Source organism: Scatophagus argus, chromosome 13, assembly GCF_020382885.2.
Source record: "Scatophagus argus isolate fScaArg1 chromosome 13, fScaArg1.pri, whole genome shotgun sequence".
In the NCBI taxonomy this organism is placed as follows: Eukaryota; Metazoa; Chordata; class Actinopteri; family Scatophagidae; genus Scatophagus; species Scatophagus argus.
The window spans coordinates 11,458,357-11,479,556 of NC_058505.1; the positions used below are offsets into that span (position 1 = coordinate 11,458,357).

General features: G+C 40.7%; 2 protein-coding genes across 5 annotated transcripts; both read left to right on the top strand.

Moving 5' to 3' along the window:
• Positions 1 to 94: 94 nt before the first annotated feature.
• Positions 95 to 14,780, top strand: LOC124069648 (zinc finger protein 239-like). 2 transcript variants are annotated; one of them, XM_046408963.1, is made up of 6 exons: positions 95 to 498; positions 1,342 to 1,441; positions 1,541 to 1,643; positions 1,740 to 1,998; positions 2,618 to 3,461; positions 12,187 to 14,780. In XM_046408963.1, the coding sequence occupies exons 1-6, from the start codon at positions 211 to 213 to the stop codon at positions 12,483 to 12,485; spliced, it is 1,893 nt and encodes a 630-aa protein (XP_046264919.1). In that variant the 5' UTR covers positions 95 to 210; the 3' UTR covers positions 12,486 to 14,780. The 2 variants fall into 2 exon arrangements, with proteins under 2 accessions (XP_046264919.1, XP_046264917.1); XM_046408961.1 differs by lacking the exon at positions 12,187 to 14,780 and having other exon boundaries at positions 2,618 to 4,523.
• On the top strand, positions 4,676 to 9,148 carry LOC124069647 (zinc finger protein 662-like). Of its 3 annotated transcripts, XM_046408959.1 has the most exons (6): positions 4,676 to 5,317; positions 5,804 to 5,879; positions 5,977 to 6,067; positions 6,152 to 6,410; positions 6,531 to 7,822; positions 8,759 to 9,148. In XM_046408959.1, the coding sequence occupies exons 1-6, from the start codon at positions 4,979 to 4,981 to the stop codon at positions 8,778 to 8,780; spliced, it is 2,079 nt and encodes a 692-aa protein (XP_046264915.1). In that variant the 5' UTR covers positions 4,676 to 4,978; the 3' UTR covers positions 8,781 to 9,148. The 3 variants fall into 3 exon arrangements, with proteins under 3 accessions (XP_046264915.1, XP_046264914.1, XP_046264916.1); XM_046408958.1 differs by lacking the exon at positions 8,759 to 9,148 and having other exon boundaries at positions 4,698 to 5,317; positions 6,531 to 7,977; XM_046408960.1 differs by lacking the exon at positions 8,759 to 9,148 and having other exon boundaries at positions 4,706 to 5,260; positions 6,531 to 7,977.
• Positions 14,781 to 21,200: the final 6,420 nt, after the last annotated feature.

The following is a 21,200-nucleotide window of genomic DNA, read 5'->3' on the forward strand; positions in this document are numbered from 1 at the left end:
GAACCCCGGTACGAAACCCCTCCCACTCAGCAGCCAATTCTGTATGCTGCTGCCGAAACCAAACAGCTAGCTGTTAGCTAGTGTGTGGGTGTGTGGTGAGGCATTGGGTTACGAGTCCCCGTCGAGGTTAGTCCTACAGTCCTACAGTCAGTACAGAGTCTCTATTACGCCGTCCGTCACCTTTAAAACTGGACCAAACTTTAATTCAAGATGTGCTCCGTCGTCGGATGTGATTCGGGGCGTCGCAACGTGCAACGCTTCAAGTTACCGGAGGACCCAGAGATGAGACTGGAGTGGGTCCAGTTCCTGTTCGAAGTCAATGGACAACGACTCAAAGAGTCGTCCTGGACTGATATCACCATTTGTAGCGAACACTTCGCTGACGGTTGTTTTGTAAACGTGACTGGCACAGTGCTGCTCAGGTCTGGTGCCGTCCCGTCACTGTGTGTCAAGTCAGAGCCAGAGGAAGTCAAGTCAGAGGAAGTCGAGCCTTCTCAGGTGAGGTTAAAATATGTGCTGATGTTGTTTTGATATGTTTAAAAACTACGGTCTTGTCTTGGCATCGTGTAAGGGTCTCTCTCTGTTTTATACTCAAACTGTGGACGGAGTTCGTTCCCACATCGCTTATCACGTTGTTTGCCCGATAAAAGTCAACAGCTGTTAACTTCTTATTAAATTACTACTTCATTTAAATGAGCCATTAAATAACAAGGCAGAGTCACAGTACAAAGCGTTACACTTTGTACACTGAGACACTTAACATCCAGGGTTAGTATTAAAGATATAAATAATAAGTAAAAAGGTATGTTAGAAGTTTACAGGTATTTCCATACTTCTTTATTACAAATAGATAATTTATCCAATCTGGAGCGCACATTTTAACAGGAGTTCTACATTAAACATGTAGAAGACAGTATATAAAACTGGTTCACATCTAAATGTTTTATTGCGCCAAGCTGAAATGTTGTTTGCACTAAGAGGCGTTTAATGTGCCTTAATGGACTCGGCCTTATAGTGCTGTTGGTGATCTGTAATGGCTACTTGCTCTATCTTTGGTATAGAGATCTTAACATGATTTAAGGGACCTTATACTGTGTTATCCCACTGCTCATTGGCTTACTGAGCCTTTCACCATGCATGCGGACAACATATAAATTGTTCAGTCATTGTACACACTAAGGTTTGATTCATTTTCATCTAAAATAAATCACGTTGTGTTTTAAGGTACTTTCAGTGGAAAAGTCGACTGAACACGACTTCTGGAGTATTGTAGCTTTTATTATGGCCATTCGTAGTCAGTCTGTGCTACAACTGTTAAGCTTTTATTTTGACTTTGCATAGGAGCCTGTGGAAACCATAGATGTTGCCTGTCAGTGTGATCCAGTTGAAACATGTGATAGTCCGTCTTCCTGTTCTGAGGAATCAGAAGTAAATCCAGTGGGTAAGATACTCGACATCTGTATGAGTCAGTAAACTGGAGTGGGCTTTCACCGGGTGTTTTCTTTTCATGTGAATAACAAGTTTTAAATTTAAATTGCAGCTGCCCAAGAAAGCCCAGTGCCACATGACGCTACAGATGCTTTCGTGTCTGATTACAGTCAAATGCTTCAGAAGGTTGTGAACATTGATATAATCAGGGAAAAGTAAGTTCACCTCTCATAACAGTTGTACTTTGATTATGCCAGGCTTGCTTTTTAAACCTTTATTTCGCAATTTTCTTTTGTTGAAATCATGTTTAGAGCTGCACTTCTACAAATGAAAGGAAAATACGTTGTGAACGAAAACCGACTCCTCCAGTTGTTCAGCCCCAAGTGCCCGTTGTGTCACTCTCAGGTTAAGATGGAGAAGTTCACCTATGGGCTGATCATCATCTTGAACCAACAGTGCCTTCAGTGTGAGTACAGAAACCAATGGAAAAGCCAAGTCAATGCCAGTGTCCCCACAGCTTCAGATCAGCACCTGACAGAAGGCGTAGCTGTAACTCCAGAGACCCCACAGGTATGACATGAGAAGCTACTGCAACATATCCACTCCTTTTTAATAGAAATGTGCATTCAGACAGTTTTTGTAGACTACAACAATCATACACAATCTGACATTTTGACAATTTTATGATTATATTTGCTGTTCATTTTTGTGCTGGCTCTTGTGAAATAAATAGGTAGAGCTGAAACAGTTAGTCAATAGGCAGAAAAACAGTGGGCAACTATTCTGATAATTGATCAGTTGTTTATTGAGTCATTTATCAATTTCAGTTTCTTCAAACAGTTTCTGAGCTTGTGGGAAGCCTTGCTGGCTCTGGTTGTCATTCATCACTGTGAAGTGAATACTGTTGGATTTTGGACTCTGATGAAACAGGACCATTTCTTTGATTGTTCAGAGACGAAATGATAAATCAGTCAATCAGAAAATAATCTGAAGATTAATTGTTGATGAAAATCGTTGTTATTTGCATCCCTATAAGTAGGTCAAGTTTGTATAGAAAATCCGAATGCATCTGTGCTTGCAGCTCTTTGTTTGTCTGTAATATTTATCCTATACAGATTTTGAAATTGTTACATTTCAGCCATTCCCGCTCTTACTTCATACCATATTCTTGTCATTATATCTTTCACAGACTGTGTCAACAGATGACAACAACAGCAGTATCACAGGAGTCCCTGAGTTGGTTGCTGATATCAATGATGAGAGTGATCCCATGACTAAATCAAAGGAATCAAGCGATGGAGGTGATACAGATTCAGATGAGGATTGGAGTCCAGTGAATGAATTTTTACTTCATAACAAGCTTCACAATGATGACTCTGATGAGGAAAGTGAAAATGGTGATGATGATCCAGATCCACTTGTTTCCAGACACAGCCAGCTCTGCACAGATTGTGGAAAGTTTTACAATAAGTGGAAGCCTCACACGTGTGTGCACAAAATTAAACCCTATTCTTGCAATATTTGTGGCAAGAGGTGTGTTAGTGAGGTGTCCTTAAATTCTCACAGCAAAGTCCACGATGAAAACTATGAGCATCCGTGCCAATACTGCCATGTTGCGTTCAAAACAAAGGTGGACAAAATCAATCACGAACAGACCCACTTAAATCAAGAAAAGCCCTACAAATGTCCTGACTGCTCAGAGGCATATGCCATGAATAAGGAACGTGTTGTCCACCTGGAGGATCATAGAGGCCCCCGGCAGTATAAATGTAACATCTGTAGGATCACGTTGTACTGTTTCACGTCTCTCCAGAGACACATGGCTGTGCACACTGGAGTGAAGCCGTTCAAGTGTTCAGTGTGCCAACGGGGCTTCAACCAAGCAAGCCACCTGAAGTCCCACATGCGTCTGCACACAGGGGAGAGGCCTTATAAGTGTCAGCATTGTGACAAATGCTTCAATCACAACGTGAGCTTGAAGAGTCACGTCCAGCGATACCACACACCCAGTTCTGGACAAGAACGGAAGAAGGGTAAGACAAACAAGACTGTGAGCAACACTGTTGATACTCAGGAAAACGGGAACAAGAAAGATACAGACTCTGAGCTTGACAATGTAGAAGAAGAACACGATAAAGATGAGAAAGTGCAGGAAAAGAGAACAAATAAGCTGAAACGGAGGAGCGCAGGTAGACCCAGAGGAAGACCAAAGAGAAATGCAGCAGGCAATATGGTTCTGGTAGAGGAAATGCAAGGCCAATGTTCAGACATGACGGCCACAGTGAATGTACAGAGGTCAAAGAGAACAGGTTGCAGACATGATGAGGGTGATCCGACCAAAAGTGACACATCCTTTGACTTGGCAGAGGAGGAAGAGAAGAGGAGTGAGAAAGTGACATTGAGCACAAGCAGATCAAGAAGAAAGGCAAAAAAAAATCTGACAGTGAGTCTGATTTTGACCTAGAAGGCCCAAAGAATATCAGGTATAGCAGCCAGATCAGTGGTAAACGCTCAGGGAAGCACATGAAAAGACCAAGAAAGAATTAAATAGTGGAAGATGAATAAAAATATGTCAAGCTGAAAATAATACAGTTTAGTGTCATGCAGAACTGCACTGTGTTCCGCAATGTACTGTATTGCACACGCGCACTAAGAAGACATATTTTGATTTCAAGATACATATGAACATCATGAACATTAGATGTGTTACTTGTTTAAACTAATCAGTTCACTTGTACTGTATGCCTAAAGCAATGGTATTTGCAATTCTCAGAAAGGTTGATCTCTATTTTAGTCGTTTTGAGTCTTTTGAAGGTAACGCATAGAAGACAAATTTGTATGATGTCCTAGTAGGAAAAGCAGCTAAATTCAGCCATCAATCATTTATGGACGGTCACAGTTTTTTGTTTTTTATTATTATTTATTTTTTTGGTGAATGTCCATAGATGCTATGTTTTTGCACCTTTTGAAAGCTGTGAAGGGATTTCACATAATGCTGTATCTTAAAATACAACTGGCAACTACCCGGTCATGCAGAAAGTATGCATATACAATATTTCTCTTAATCTGTGTTGCGGTATTAAACTTTTTAAGCATAACGTCCCCACCTGCTGGTGTCGTCATGGTCTTGCATATTTCAGGACACATTTTGTACTGCATTATGCGCAACCTAGTTTGTAATTAAATGTTATAGTATACTTTTAACGAGTTTTTGAGGTTGTTTTAAAGTATTTCACATTACAGTGGCCTCGTTGTCGAAAAATCACGTTTCTGGACTTCGGCAACCCACGAGTACAAGGTGTAAGAAGTCCTATCTTCGTAATCATTCCTATAAGCAATAATTTCTTGCATTGAACTTAAAACCGGCATACGCCTGATACAAAACCGTGCGAACCTAGCAGCAAAACCCCGCCCATTCCGTTACCACCACAGGCACTAGCAAAAATAGCTAGCCGTTAGCTTGTCACTGTTGACGTTGGGAATCAACAACCCGTAAGATTTCTCGAATACTGGACTTAGGAGCTGTCCACGGACGAAACTTAAAGCCGCGATGTGCTCCGTCGTAGGATGTGATTCGGAGCGTCGCAGTGCGCAACGCTTCAAGTTACCGGAGGACCCAGAGATGAGACTGGAGTGGGTCCAGTTCCTGTTCGAAGTCAATGGACAACGACTCAAAGAGTCGTCCTGGACTGATATCACCATTTGTAGTGAACACTTCGCTGACGGTTGTTTTGTAAACGTGACTGGCACAGTGCTGCTCAGGTCTGGTGCCGTCCCATCACTGTGTGTCAAGTCAGAGCCAGAGGAACATCTGGAGAACCCACATGTGGAGGTGAATCCCCTCGGACAGGTGTTACTGTCCTCCTACTACCTTTTCATCTCGTCAGTGGTCAGTCCGTCCTTCATGATAAATAAATCAGTTCCATAGTTCGAAGACATTGTCCGTTTAACAAAACACCGGTTTTGTTTACAAAATTTGCTTATAGTGGTTCAATTATTCTTTCATTGATGTTTATGAAATTAATAAATGACACCGTAATAAGGCAGAATAATAGCAATATGCCAGTTTAATTACTTAGTTACAAGAGTTTTGCATTTAGCATTTCATTGTCATAACCTGGACAAACGTAAAAGTGTGTAAGATGTTTGCAATGGAAATTTACCGTCCACTTCCTGTGACACAACATATTGCTGTTGTGGTTACACACAGACAGCATGATGAGCACGATTCACAGTCAGAGTCAGTGCACAGAGTTTTCATTTATTTTCAGATGAAGTCAAAACATATTCTTTTGTATTGTAAGTTGATCTGTATGGAAGTGCGAAATTTTAAGAAGCGTTTGTTTACCTTCAAGTTTTTATGTGCTTTGTACAGGAGTGTGTGGAAACAGATGTTCAGACATGTAATAGTCCAACTTCCTGTTCTGAAAAATCAAAATATGCTTTAACAGGTGAGAAACTTTACATATCACTTTACATTTAATGTGTGGAGGGCATTTATTTGTTGACCTACTTGCTTACATGTGAATACTCAACTTTATTTTGTAGGCTCTCATTCAAGTCCTGAGTCAAGTGGCGCCTCAGTGTCACATTCATCTGATGTTTCAAATCCTGTCTCGCTGGATCTGATCAAAGAAAAGTGAGTGAAACTTGAACATTTTTTCCTGCTTTTTAAACATTTTACATTTGGCCTTTTAAATGTTTATTTTTCATTGATTTTTAGAGCTGCACTCCGACAGATGAAAGGCAAGTTTGTTGTGAATGAAAGGTGCCTCCTCCAGTTGTTCCGCCGCAAGTGCCCATCATGTGGCCATAAACTGCAGATGGAGAAGGTCACCTGTGGGGTGATTATTGTTTTTAACCAACAGTGCCTTCAGTGTGACTACAGATACCAATGGAAAAGCCAAGTCAATGCCAGTGTTCCCGCGGCTGCAGATCAACACCTGACAGGAGATACAGAAGTAACTCCAGAGACCCCACAGGTAGGATTTGAATTGATTATATCCTGACTCCTCTTCTTTTGTAATGTGGCTATAATATTGTGTGCTGTATAGGCTTAGAAAAGTTTTATTCATGCTAGGTTGTCATTGTGTTCCTTGCAGATGCTGTCAGATGACAACCCCAGCAGTACAGTTTTCTGTGAGATTGTTACTCTTAGTGATGAAGACAGTCACCCTTCAGATGAAGGCGAAGAAGGTGATGCCAGTGGGCTGAGTTCAGATGGGGAATGGAATCCAACGGAGGAAATTTTGTTGGCCGATGAGCTCACAAAGGAGTCTGAAGAGGAAACTGAAGATGAAGGCGAAGAGGAGGAAGATTTGGATTCCCCGAGTGGCCTCAAAATTAATGAGCTCTGCACTGAGTGTGGACGTTTTTTCAATGTTCTGAAGCCTCACACATGCGAGCACAAAATAAAGCCCTACTCCTGCAATATTTGTGGCAAAAGATGCGTCACAGAGATATCTCTAAAAAATCATAGCAAAATCCACGATGAAACCTACGAACACCCTTGCAAATACTGCCATGTTACCTTCAAAACAAGGGTGGACAAATGTAAACACGAACAGACTCATCAGGATAACAAAGATCCCTATAAATGTCCCGACTGTCCAGAGACATTTGCAACCGGTAGAGAACGAAGCATCCACCTGGCAAATCATAGAACCTCAAGGGAGTTCAAATGTGGAGTTTGCGGGATTGAATTTAAGGATGTGCATCATCTTCGGAGACACTCTGTTGTGCACACAGGATTGAAGCCCTACAAGTGTTCAGTTTGCCAACGGGGCTTCAACCAGACAAGCCACCTCAAATCCCACATGCGTCTGCACACGGGGGAGAGGCCTTATAAGTGCCAGTACTGTGACCGTAGTTTTAATCATAACGTAAGCTTAAAGAGTCACGTCCAGCGATACCACTCATCGAGCTCTGGACGTGGACGGAGAAAAGAAAACCAAAGGGCAGGTAACACTGGTGATGATGAGGACAGTGGGAATAAGAAAGGCACAGACTCCGAGTCTGACAATGTAGATGAAGAGCAGGACACAGAGGAAAAGGTGCAGAAGGAAAGAACAGATGTGCCAAAAAGTAAAAGGAGGAGCACAGGTAGGCCCAAAGGAAGGCCAAAGAGAAATGCAGCAGGCAACTTGGTTCTGGCAGGGGGCAAAAAAGGCAAGTGCTCAAATAATAAGACTGTGAAATCAAAGGTGCAGAAGTTCAAGAAAACTGGTTCCAGCGATGAGGAAAGCGAGGACGAGCAATCAGAGAGCGACGTATCCTGTGACTCGGCTGAAGAGGAAGGAGTAGAAGAGACCGCCAGGAAGAGAAAAGGGACATCAAAGGGAAGACCAAAAAATGACTCTGATTTTGACCCAGAAAAAGAAACAAAGAAGAAGAGGTACAGCAGCCAGAGCAGTAGGAAGAGCTTAGGGAAACGCAGGGGCAGACAAAAGAAGAATCAAACTGTCTGAAAAATTCTCAAAACATGCAAAGCTGAAGAATTAATTTGGTGTAAACAATTTTTAAAAGAAAAAATAAAACATTAAGATTGAAGTACTGAATTGATATCTCTTGAGTTGACATGTTACAAACGATTTGGAATACGAGAATCGTAACATCTGACGTCGGCCAGCGTCTTCCTGAGTTAAAAAGTTCTTCAGACACTTTTAAACCTGCTAACTGATGTGTAGGCCATGCATTTCATTTTGGAGACATGTATTAACCAGGGCCGATGTTAGGTCTGAGTTACTTTGCAAGAAAAACAAGTTCAGTTAATCAGTAGACAGAAAATCGCTGAGGGTCAGACACTAAATCATAACTTTGGGAAATGTTTACTCTGTTTATATAATGTAATAATAAGGTCTGAAAAAAACACCTTTACACTCAAATCTCATCAGGGCACTGGGGTACAGTCAGTTTCTAACATTTCCTATTCACCATAAAGCTGAATTTGTTAGATAACTGCAGTTACTTATCAGTCTGTAAGGATATATAGGAAGTATTCTGACAGCAATTGTTTTGTTTCACAAATCAATATTACTAAGAAATCACACTCAGTCAGAGTTAATTTATATGTTTTTCTCACAGTGCCTTCAAATCTATAGAAACACACTGTGCAGCAGTTTGGTATTTCTACCTGATTGTGACTTCTGGAGTGGTAATAAAAAATGTCAGTTCTCTTCTTACGCCTAAGCTTCAGTGATAATCAATATGCTCTCAGAGCATTTTAAAAGACCACACCAGTGGTTTTGTATTATTTACTCCATTAGCTCTAAATTGACGTAGTTCACATTACGATTTACCATTTTGGATTAATTTGCTTCTTTCTTTGCAGAAACTGGTTTCAGTTTTCTTAAGTACACTCCGAAAATCAGCTCACTGAGGCTTGAAACTAGTTGGAGATACAGCAGGTGAGGTTCATTGCATTGAAGAGAGGTTAGCTGTGGTTCTGTTATGCTTCGATTATTATACGTTTATTAAACTCATCCTTGTGGAACCTCCGAGGACAAGCTGCCGTCTGAGATTTCGGTGTTGCTGTTGAGCAGTGTGTACTTCCATGGTGTCAGTGTTTGTCACGGTTTGTCTTCAGGATTTCACTTCTGTGACTGCAGTGGTCATTGGTGCAAATGAGCTTCTCCTGAATGCAACAGTGAGGAGGTTTTCTGGAGGTAGTCCTCAGTGTGTCATAATGTAAGTAATGTCAGAGAGTAAGGTATGGGTTAATAAGCAGCAAAATAAATGTTGTTTAAAATATTGTGGCCCAAGTAAGTTTCAAATGTCTGTAAATTTATTGCCACACCAGAAATTTTAATACAATAAAAAAAATAATAAATTTAATAGTAACATTTTGAGAATTATCATCTTACCCTGTCTCTTAGTTTATAGAGTATTAACATTTCTACTTGAAAAATACTTGAAGAGAAATGCTGGTCCCTGACCCACTCCAGTGGGGTTGCTGTGAGTTTAGTATCTTGCCAAAGGGATTTTTTACTCTACCTTGCAATTCTTGAATTTAAATGGATGGGCGTATCTGAGTCCAGAGTTTCCACTTTGATCACAAACCCTGTAAGAATCTCTGATGCTTACATGTTTATCCTCTTTTCTTTCCCAGGCTGCCTAGTGGATCAGCCTTGCGAATGGTTTGCAGATCTAAACGTTATTTCTCTGAATGAGCCGCAAACCGGTTTTGTTATTCATTGAGGTTATTTAAAGTTGAGTGTGAATACTCACGGTGGTACGTCTGGTGAAGCTAGCATTAAATGGTGTAAAGGTCGAGTCTAAATGCAAAATTAGCCTCGTGTTTGGTCTTTTAATTCGGCCACGCACTGGAAAATTTCACTCACGCTGAATTAACTTTGTGAGACTTTGAATTTCATCTTGTAAAATGATTTTTTCACGTCGCACTTTGCCATGCGAGTCACTTTCTATCACTGAGGTTTGAAAATAAGGGCAGAGCCTGCTTGTAACTGATAACACGGTAATTGCTTCACTGTGCATAATAGATTTATTCAGCAAATGGTATTTTTTTTCTCTTTGCTAGTGATCTGTTTAGGGTGATTTGCATGTTGTTTAATACAGTACAATTTAATGAGAGTGAGACGTGATCAGGCTTCTGAAATTGGTACATTCAGGTACAAGTATTGCCGTATTATGTTGTCAACACAGTGTCAGTATTTCATTTATTATTGTTATTGTCAATGCCGATGTTCTGCCACTCCCTTAATCCACATGTTATCCACAACTTTCCCCAGATTTCTTTTGCAACACTGGCATATCCCCAAAAATGTGACAATGCAAGATGAGATTTGATCACTTATGATTCATTAATTCATAATTAGGCCACAAAACCATGCCGTTGCAGGTGTCGTTAGATTATGATGAGTCATGCATTAAAATGTGAAAGCAGGATTTTACTGTTGTAGTTGCTTGAGGCGGAGGTCACTTTGAACGGCTTATTAGAACTGCAACTAATGATTATTTTTATTTCTGATTAATCTGCCAAATATTTTGTCAATTAATCAACTGATTGTCTGGTTTGTTGAAATTCTGAATATCGTGAGAAATGACACCCAGAGTCCTGAATGACACCTTCACAGTACTCGTTTTGTCTGACTAATAGTCCAAATAATATACAACTATTACACTAAGAAATAAGAAATAAAAAAATCAACACATTTTCACATCTGAAAAGCTGGAACCATGAAATGTTTTATGTGAAAAGTACTAAACTATTCTAAAAATAGTTAACAGTCAGTTAATTTTCTGTCAGTCGACAAATCGATTGTTTCAGCTGTACTTGTGTAAATTGTTGGGTAGTTTTACTGATAACAAAACATCATATTTTGTAAGTGTTTTATATAAGCAAGCAAGTATGTTTTATGTGAAAAAAAAACTTAATATGATAGTTGAAATGAAAAAAAGTGAAAGTAGAATATTTCCTTGATATGAAGTGAAGCAGAAGAAAAAGGTGTCAAGAAACGAAAGTGGTTCCGGCTTTCATCACCGGGGTGACAATGGTGTCCTGCAAGTTCCACGTCTACCACTAGATGTCCTCTTTCTGCCACAAATACTGACTCGTTTAGAAGAACACTGAGTGAGACGACAGCCATCTCTGAAGCACAATAAGTGCACTGATCAGCCACAAAATTAACACCACTGACAGGTGAAGTGTGTTTACAATGCAGTGCTCCGTGGGAAAACAGAGTTCTGGCAATCATGTGGATGTTCTTTGACACACGCCAAACACTTACACATTGCAGACCAAATGCATCCCCCCCCACATGACAACAGCTCTTCCCATCAGCAGCAGCCTCCCCCCTAGCTGGACAATGTAGCCCGTCACATTTTGAAGACCTTTTTGAATGCCTCATTGACCACAACAGCGACCTGCAGACTCCACAGATCCCAACCTGATTGAGAATCTGCAGGATGCACAGGAGTAAGCTGAATCCCACCTGGTGCAGCCCACCCTAAACACACGGGACCCAAACGATCCAACATTCCCATGCCAGTGAGCACAAAATATACCCAGAGTTCCTGTGGTCAGGTCAGAGCTGTTTGGCAGCACAAAACAGACCTGCAAAATGCCAAGCAGGTGGTTTTAATGTTGCAGCTGATCGATGTATGTTATCAGTTATTTCTACTGCACTACCTGGTCTGGTCTGTTGAACAAATCGGTCTGCTTTGTCACTTCACTTATCCCTCTTTCTCCCCTTCCTTTCTATCCCTGTCCTCCTCCCTGGAAACCAGTGCAGAAAGCAGTTTTTTTAGCGCAGTCTCCCGCCCACTCCATTCGTATATAAGCTCTATAGGTGACCTCCTGGTCTTGCAGATATCCTCAAGCCCACAACCTCAGAGAGTGTGTAAGTATCAAATAAGAACCAAGATGCTGCAGAGGCTTGCAAAACTGAAGTTATTTACTGATTTCACAAAGACACCATTTTTCAGATATTTTAAAAAATGCCTTATCTTCTCTCTTTTAATCCCGAGGCTCCCTTTCTACTGGTTTACCTCTCCCTCTCATTGGTCTGATTGTTTGAAGCTGGTCTTTGTAAGATGTCAGTTAGTCAGAGCTGCCGTCTGTTGACAGAAGACCAGATTGATGCTTTGAGGCTTGAGATGAAGAGTGCATCACAGAAATAATAACTGCTTTGGCAAGAGATGACTCCATCCCCGCGAGAGGATAATGTTTATTTGGCGCCATGCGTTCACTCAGTAAGATACAGTATAGATCATTTGTGTTTCTCTTCATCTCTTCCACAGTGCGGTTACCAACACGAACTGCGAGTCAAAAGTATGGCGTGTATACAGGAGCAGCTGGAGACTCTGCAACTTCTTTTTCTATGTTACGATTTTTGAACTTGCTTAAGAAATCAGATTTGAAAGTGGGTTTCCCACAGAGGAACTCGAAATGCCCACCAAATGTCATCAGTGAAACAAATAGGAATCCACCTGGGCCAAATGACATTTCTTGCTTGCGTTTCCTAGGCAACGTTAGGTTGTTTATTGAAATGCACTTAGTCTGTGGGCAGTTCTCCTGTCTCTGCTCTCTCTGTGTGTGAATATCCATAATTTGTTTTCAGTCTCAGTGTGTAGTTATTAAGTGTTTGACCTCTTTAAAGTTGATGTCTAATCAAGTGTAATATTCTCTTCATTTCATACTTAGAGCTAACAACAGCCTACTTAAAGATTCAGTTCACCCCAAAATCAATACTTATTTTTATTTCTGTTTTTTCCCCTTACCTGTTATGCTGCGCTCTGTAGGAATAGTTTGACGTTTTGGGAAACGTGCTTATTCACTTTCCTGCTGAGAGGTGAATGCACAGACTCCACTCTCATGTCTGTATGGTGGTTATGAAGCTGGAGCCAACAGCTAGTTAGCTTACCTTAGCTTAGCATAAAGACTGGAAACTGAACAGTTAGCCTGGCTGTGTCAAAAGTTAAAAAAATCTGCCTACCAGCACCTGTAGAAGCTCACTCATTTCTTATCTTCGTTATATGTTGTTTATTTAATCTGCAGAAGAAAGACAATTTAAGTGGGTTTGTAGGTGGAACTGATCGTGAGTGATGGATTCTGTTTAGACTATCAAGGAATATCTTTGCAAAATATGTGAGACAGAAATATTTTTCATACCATGGGATTCCTAAACAATCTAGGTGCACACGCCTCCCTTTAAAGGAACAGTTTGACATTTTTGGAAGACATGCTTATTCAGGATGGTTTAATATGTAGCAGGAACCTGCAGCATAAGGAAACTTGGGTACTCACTGAAAAATTTTGTTTAAATTTGGACAGAGCTGGCCAAGCTGTTTCCCCTTTTCTGCTGGGTGTAGCTTAATATGTAATGTGCAAATATCAGTGGTGTCAGTCTTCTCATCTCACTCTTGAGAGGAAAGCGAATGTATGTAGATGTATTTCCCCAAATGTCAAACTTTAATGGAAATTATCCACCTGCACTTTTTAAAGATCCCACAATAAGACAAATGTTCTGCTGTCTATCTTTAAAGTAAAAAGGGAAGATATTCGTTTGTGTAGCTCCTGTGTAAAGTTTCACTGCAGTAGTTTTCATTGTCATTCGCAGGTTGAGAATGGCTTCCTCTGCCGCTGACTTTCAGAGGGAAGACAGAGTGCTTGTCAAACAGTATTTATCAATCACACAGCATTCGTATTCTGTTATTTACCATACCTCCCCCTCCTCCTTCACTCCCTATCTGTGTAAAATTACCCCCATCATCAACGCAATCACTTGTCCCCTGCTATCCAGCCTGGTTGACTGGCAAGTGTTAGTTTGCACCCCCTGTCACAGTGCGGCATCATCAATCCAAAACAGCAGGGACTGAGTAGTATGTCAAAGATGTCAAGCAAGTTTTCTCCGTGAGTTGGGAGATATGTTAGATCTTAGTCAGAGATGAGCATAAATTTGATAGGAGAGGGGCCCAGAAAATCCATACTTGTGTCAGTTTTGAATTTAAATCCACAGGCGAAAGCTACAGTCTGAGACCTCATAGCATGTCAGCTGTGTTTTTACAGCAGAGATACACACACATAAATGTATATGCACGGATTTGTTTTTGTTAATGAATGAAGTTGAAGTGTTTTTAGAACAAAGCACACAGACTAAGCACTTAAAAGACCGTAGCAAGCAGTATTGATAGCAAGTAGCAGTCGGATCTATCCACGAGTATGTAATTTTAAGACTTGTTACTGCAACTGAGAGATTTAATGAGACAGAGATGCTGTTATGAGTTTAATGTTTATGGTAAGCCAATGAGCTGCGTATTTGAAGTTCATATGGACCGCTGAACAGTCAATGTTATTGGTCTACAAATTCCCAGCATAAAATGAAAGCAGCAGAAAAGGGGAAACAATGAATGCGTCGACACCTGGCAGATAACATCAGCATACAGGATCTCCAGCATATTGCATTCATGGAGCATCCCTCCGGCTGTTGCTCTTCTTGTCAGGGACGGGGAAATACAGACGGGGAAATCCAGTGATGGAGAAAATATGCTGCATGAGAATTATTTTGTGACATAATCACATCATAAAAATATTTTGCACCCAGTGGCTTGCATAGTAATGCACTACAAATGAAACAGAGAAAAAGACAGCAAAAGATTTGAGTTAAAACTCGTGTCCAATACACTGTGCTAAGGTGAATAATGATGGCAAAACTGCAGAGGTATCTGTCATAAACCACATTCTCTGTATTGTATTATTTCAAATGTGTCACTTATTAAAAGTGTGGTGAGTTGCAGTAAAAGAAAAAAAAAAACAGTCCCCTCCTTCACCCCTCCTTTTTATACAGTTTTTAGTACCACAAAATGTGAGAAATTGGGTGCAAAACAGCTAAAATTCAAATTATAAAACGCCTTCAATTGTACCCTGTCCCTCTTTCTCACTCTGACTTAATTCTCACTGGAGGGAGACTTGGATGTGAGAAGATGAAGACAGAGAGAGACAGCAGTTCATGTTTGCAAGATCTGACATCTGCTTCCTGCTCCGCTCCCATGGATAAGTTACAGTCATCTGAATCAAAAATTTTAATCAACCCCTTAAATGTTAATCACTCTGTTGCGTTGCTCACAAGTACACACATGCAGAATAGTAGTCTGAGGAAAATCAGAGGTGGCAGGAAACCCCCCCCCCCAAATGGCTGTGACTCTGCCAGCTTGAGACAGACACAGTTATCTGAACAAGGCTGCCGTGTTCCTCTAAATCGACATGGGCATGTTACATTTCCACTCACTGCCTGCATCCACACACACACACACACACACACACACAGCAGCACTGTAACCTGTTTGTTTGCAGCTTTCTTTTAAGATATTAAAAATCCAGAAACAATTAAGATATACACGTGTCAAACAGGTGAAATGGCATACTGTCACTGTGGTCGTGCTAATGACATGATTCTAGGATGGAAGTGATAGCAGGTCTACCAGTCTACCACTTTGGTCCAGACTGAAATATCTCAACTGCTGAATGAAGTGCCATTAAGCTTAGACTTTCCTGATCACCAGAGACTGGCTCCTAATGACTCTGGTGATCCCCTAATTTTTCCTCTAGCCCCAACATGAAGCTGACGTGATTTTCAGTCAAATGTCTCAATAATGAATTGCCATGACATTTAGTTCAAAAAGTCTTGATGAACCGTGATCGCTTTGCCAATCCTGTGACTTTTCGTCAATGGTAATTATCAGATGTTATTTTGTCAATACTTTTGTTTTTGTGGAACTAATCCTATTTCCATCAGCCTCAGCACTTTTTCTGCATAGTAAATGTTAGCATGCTAACATGGAAAATGAAGACAGTGAAACACTAAATCAGAGAAACATCGGCATGTTGTTGTCAATGTATATTAGCATGGTGACGTAAGCATTTAGCTCAGTGAGGCGCCACTGTGTTTTAATGCAGTCTCACAAGGCTGCTGTCATGGGTATATTCTTGAGGCCATTTCAGACTGGATTTATTTCTCGGGGGGGATTTAAAAATTAGCTGTGCTCATAGGCATCCACAGGGAAGGCTTATGGGGAATGTGTCTACGAATTGCGTTATCCAATTGCTCTTAGTTGTACTGAAATACTAGGCGACAGATATGGCATAGTGTTGTAAAAAGGTACAATATATTCCAATGTAATAAATTCCAAGGTGTGGTTGGCTGATTTATTGGTGGCCGTTGTGTAAATCCTGTATGATGCCAAGTTATGGTGTTCATATGTGCAAAAACATAAACGGGTGTCTGGTGATCAAAAATAGACAGCCAACACACCAATTTAAAATCTTGTCTTGTCTATAATCAATAGCTCTGCCCTTCCCAATTCCCTCTCTAATATCTCCATCAGTTCCCTCCTGCTACCATCTGTTTCAGGCTACATTACAAAATTCAATTTGAGTGGTACTTTGATCTAGTTTTACAGCACTGAAATTTTACACACTTTTATTGTTCCTCACCTCCTTTTGTGTGTTACCTCTGTCTTTACCCAGTTAACATAGACCATCTTTCTGAATTTATTCCTTTCCTTGTTTCTCTCTTCTATTATTGTATGATAATTTCCTTGTCCCCTTTATTATTTCCTTTTTTTAAATGTATGCCCCCTTTGGCACATCCATTCTATGATTTCTCTCTCTCTGGATATACTTCTACCTTTTAAACCATCCAACATCCCTCATGTACAGCGTCTTTACTTCCCATCCTTCTCTCTATACCACTGCTTTACAAGCCACAGGAAATAATTGGATTTGACTGAAAAAATAGACATTTGTTGGGTTCAGTGCTCTGAGTCGCTACGTTCTGTTATTCAGATCAATGCTTTGTGTGTGTGTATGTGTGTGCGTGTGTGTGTGGTCATGTATTCCTGTGGTTGTGGGGACAAAACCTGTTTACACAGTCACATTGTGAGGACCTGCCTTACTTACAATGTAAATGATTAAATATTATGCTGAAGACTTGTTTTAAGATTAGGCTGAGGTTAGGGTTAAGATTGGGCAAGTTTATTTAGTTGTTTATGGTTATGGTTAAGTGGTGGTTAAGCCCCCAGGAAATGAATGTAAGTCTATGTAATGTCCCCAAAAGTGATGGAAACAAGACTGTGTGTGTGTGTGAGAGAGAGAGATCATACTCATTGCGGATGAGTTAGTGAGTCCAAGGTCATAAGAGGGATACACATTGGGAGTCATGAATATTTATAAAATACCATTCGCTTTCAAAGAAGGGGTTGTCAGGCTAAATACCACCGCTGAGTACAGATAACAGTGAAGAAAGTGTCAGGCTTATGTTTCCATCTCGATGCAGTGGCTCAATGGTGTGCATGCTAACTATAATATACATTTTACTGCTGCTGTCAGTATTACTACTTTATTCTTATTCCCGTAATAGATGGCAACAGTATTTGGACATGAAGAGATGTGATGGCTCCAAACAAACTTTAAAACTTATTGACTGCTGTGACTGCTATTATGGGTATTGCAAAACACACACATACACACGCACACACACTACACTGTATAGACAAAGTACTGATATGGGTCTGTTTTTCAGGGGTTGGGCTTGGCCCCTTACCTCCGGTGAAGGGAAATCTTAATGCTTCAGCATACCAAGACATTTTGGACAATGCTATGCTTCAGACTTTGGCAACAATTTGTCTGTCCCCCAGTGCACAAAGCAAAGTCCATAAAGACATGACTGGATGAGTTTGGTGTGGAAGAATTTGACTGGTCCACACACTCGACCCCATCAAACACATTTGGGATGATCTGGACCAGATTGATTGCGAGCCAGGCCTTTTGGTCCAACATCAGTGCCTGACCTCACAAATGCTCTACTGCATGAATGGCTCCAAAATCTTGTGGAAAGCCTTCCCTGAAGAGTGGGAGCTGTTATGGCAGCAAATGGTGAAGCAACTCCATATTAATGTCTATTTATTTAGAATGCAATGTCATTGAAGTCCCTGTTGGTGTAATGGTCAGGTGGCCCAACACTTTTGTCTAGATAGGGCCTCTTCAAGGTAGATGGGTTGTTCCTGAGCTTTGAAGGCCCCCACCCCACAGTGGAGTCACAGTGATGACCTTACGGCATACATACTGGAGAGAATGAGAGAGTGGAATACGATACATCAGGCACATTATGCTGTCTGTGGAAGTGACTCTATCAACTTACACTGCCATTAAACCAAGGACGAAGTGGACATCCTCCTCGGTGAAGTCCATTCACAGATCATATAAAAGGATATATGGTGTGTGTAATGGTGTTTGATAAGCACTCTAAAATGATGATCATTGGCCTTGCCTGACCTTGTTGGCATAACACTGGTTTTCCAATGCACTGCTCTCACATGAACTTGTACTGCATGGCTGCAATTTGGTTTAAAAGTCAGAATAAACTTATAGAGTTGTGTTAGAAATTATTTATGATGCGTTGCTGCCCAAATGACAACAAGTTCAGAGGTTATGAAGTAAATACAACTTATGCTATACGTACTGTATGAACTCTGTGGGTCTCATATCGCAAAAATCTCACATTTCATTCTCCCAGTTTTCAGCCTCCTTTACTGTTGCAGGCAATGTCTTGCTTGTGTGCAAGGCATAAACAGCACACAGCTCGTAGTGGCATAAAATGTCACGTCTGCTGAGCACAAAAACAACTAGTTATGTCAAGAAATAGACAATGAAGCTTTCGACAAGATCGAACAAACGGACCTTGAGTCTGGATCACTGTATACACTTGAACGTTGTCAGTTTTTGTAGTGCTCTTTTGCTAAAATCAGTAACTTCATGTTCATTGCCGCAGGGTTAGGGTTAGAAATTACTGAAATAATACTCACATAACCCTCACAAAATGATACAGCTTTAGTGGAAGCTTCTGTGGAAGATGATGCTTTCAGTTTCATTGTATAGGTGACTGATAATCTGTGACTGATTATCTTATTTTAGACGATAATAGCCCGATAATAGTCCAAACCAACAGACGTAAGGGGGATTAGGAATGGACCAACTGATTGTTTCATCTCTTGTTGTGTATCTCAGTGGATGATAACCGACACCGCATTTAGGTCGCCTCACGATGTCCCAGCAGAAAGACTTGTGAAATGTTTTTCCTTCCACGTCTAATTCCGCGATGTGTTCTGTGATACTGACCAATAAGAGCACAGAGCGCTGTCCCATGTGTAAAGACGGTGAAGCGAAAGAGAAACAATGTTGTTAATGCTGCGAGGCTGAGCTGTGAAACTGACAAAAGGCCAATGTCGGGTTTTTTTCTTCTCTTTTTTTTTGCCCTTTCAGAACACAAGTCAAGCAGTTGCCAGTGACTCTGTGCATTCTTATTCCAGGAAGTCAGTTCCTACAGTACCTCAGGTTGAGAAAGACAGCAAGCTATGATTGGTCCAAGTCTGACTCTTTAAGAATTTATGACTTGATATCCACCTAATCTGACACAGTGACCAGTGTAACAGACACAAAACATTGTGTAGTCTGAAACTGGCCTGAAACAGTGTCATGTCTCAGCTTTTTGGCCAAGTCTTCACAAATCTCAACAGTTACAAGATGAATTAGTACAAAATTGTGTTTAGGCATTCAGGGTTCCCAGACGTTGCATCCTACTGACTTCGGTGATCCCCTGACTTTTCCTCTAGCGCCACCAGGCTGTCACTGTAAGAAGAAAGTGCATTTCAGAACACAAATCCTCCACTCCCTCAGTACTAAACATTTGTATATGTGAATGTCTGTCTAAAAGACATCATTAATGTGCTTGAACTTTAATTCAACAATATGCCGGTGTAAAACATTAATGATTGAATGCCTATGACACATTCATAAGTGATGAAACACATTGCAACATCCCGAGTCTTTGAAATACACTTCTATATTTAAGCACTCACACAGTCTTCAAGAAGAGATCAGTGTATCATGCAATCTGATGATGGATCTAATGAACATAGCTCGTCTGATATTTAAACTTTAAGAGACAATGTGCAGAATTTTTCACATCCTTTTTTCACTTCTGTCATTTTGTCTGGAGGCAAACTCAAACTCTTAACATATAAACAAAACTGAAGGGACAAAAAACAAGTTATTACACACTAGTTACGGTCCTGTCATTGGTATTGCGTCAAAATGACTGTCCCGTTTGGAATATGAGTGTTACATCAGGTCCTCCAGCCTCAGCCCTTGCAACACCCAGACGCAGATGAATTTCAGGCTGGTGAGGTGAGAGGAGAGGAGGAGAGGAGGAGAGGAGGAGAGGAGAAGGGGAAGGGAGGGACGATGTATGAGCACAACAGAGAGGGAGGGAGGAATATATAAATATATAAATGGAAGCAATGTTTGAAATTATAATTTAGTTCTCTCCACTCATCGCTTTTTTTCTCGCCTGGAGCCCAGTGCAGCTCACAGTTTGCTATTTGTTACTCTGTCTCACATTACAGGGCTCTTATAGTAAATCCTAAAGGTAAATCCTTGTCTGTTAAGCCAGCCTCTAAAGATCTTCAGTCTTGCTGATGGAGCTGCTTGTGTGTGTACGTTGCATCGATACACGTGAATGTTTATGAGTTTCTGTGAACTGTTTATTATCCGAGCCTGTTTTCTAACTAGAGGGTAGACATCTTTTAAAATAAAAAACATGTTTTTTTTTAAATTTTAGATTATGCATGTTGTTGGGGGCAGAGTGAATAATTCCTGTCAAGTTTAAAACTTTTTTTTTTTAAAAAATAAATAAAAAAAGCTAAGTGGATTAAGAGCTTGTTATCGTCCAAGAGGAGAGAGCAGATGGGTAAAATTAATACAAGTTCTGCTTGGATTCAGTTTTTCCCATGAAGTCAGGTTGGAAAAATAAATCATATTCCTGCTCTCTCACTTTTAAATCCTGTATTTGGCTGCAGTGCATCCTGCAGGAATAACTAAGATTTACCTTCAGCTGCTGCCCAGGGCTAAGTATTAACTGTCTCGCACGTTGTCCGTCAGTCAGAGAGTGAAACGTTATAGGCTTGTGTGTGCGGAGAGACTGGAGAAAGTGAGGAAGAAAGAGAGGAGGAAGGAAGGAGGAGAGAAAAAGAGTGTAAGCCTCATCTCCATTACATCCCATTATCTTCCCTTTAGCAGCTGCTCCCTCCAGGACAGACACACACACACACACACACACACACACTTTTACCCACAAATACAGATACCATACTGTAGTGCCATTGCTAATGGACGTGCAGCTGGACACTAAGATTGATGGGCTCCTTTCTAAATTCAGAGGAGGTGCCAGGGGCATTTCGGGCGTACGTACTCTCTCTGT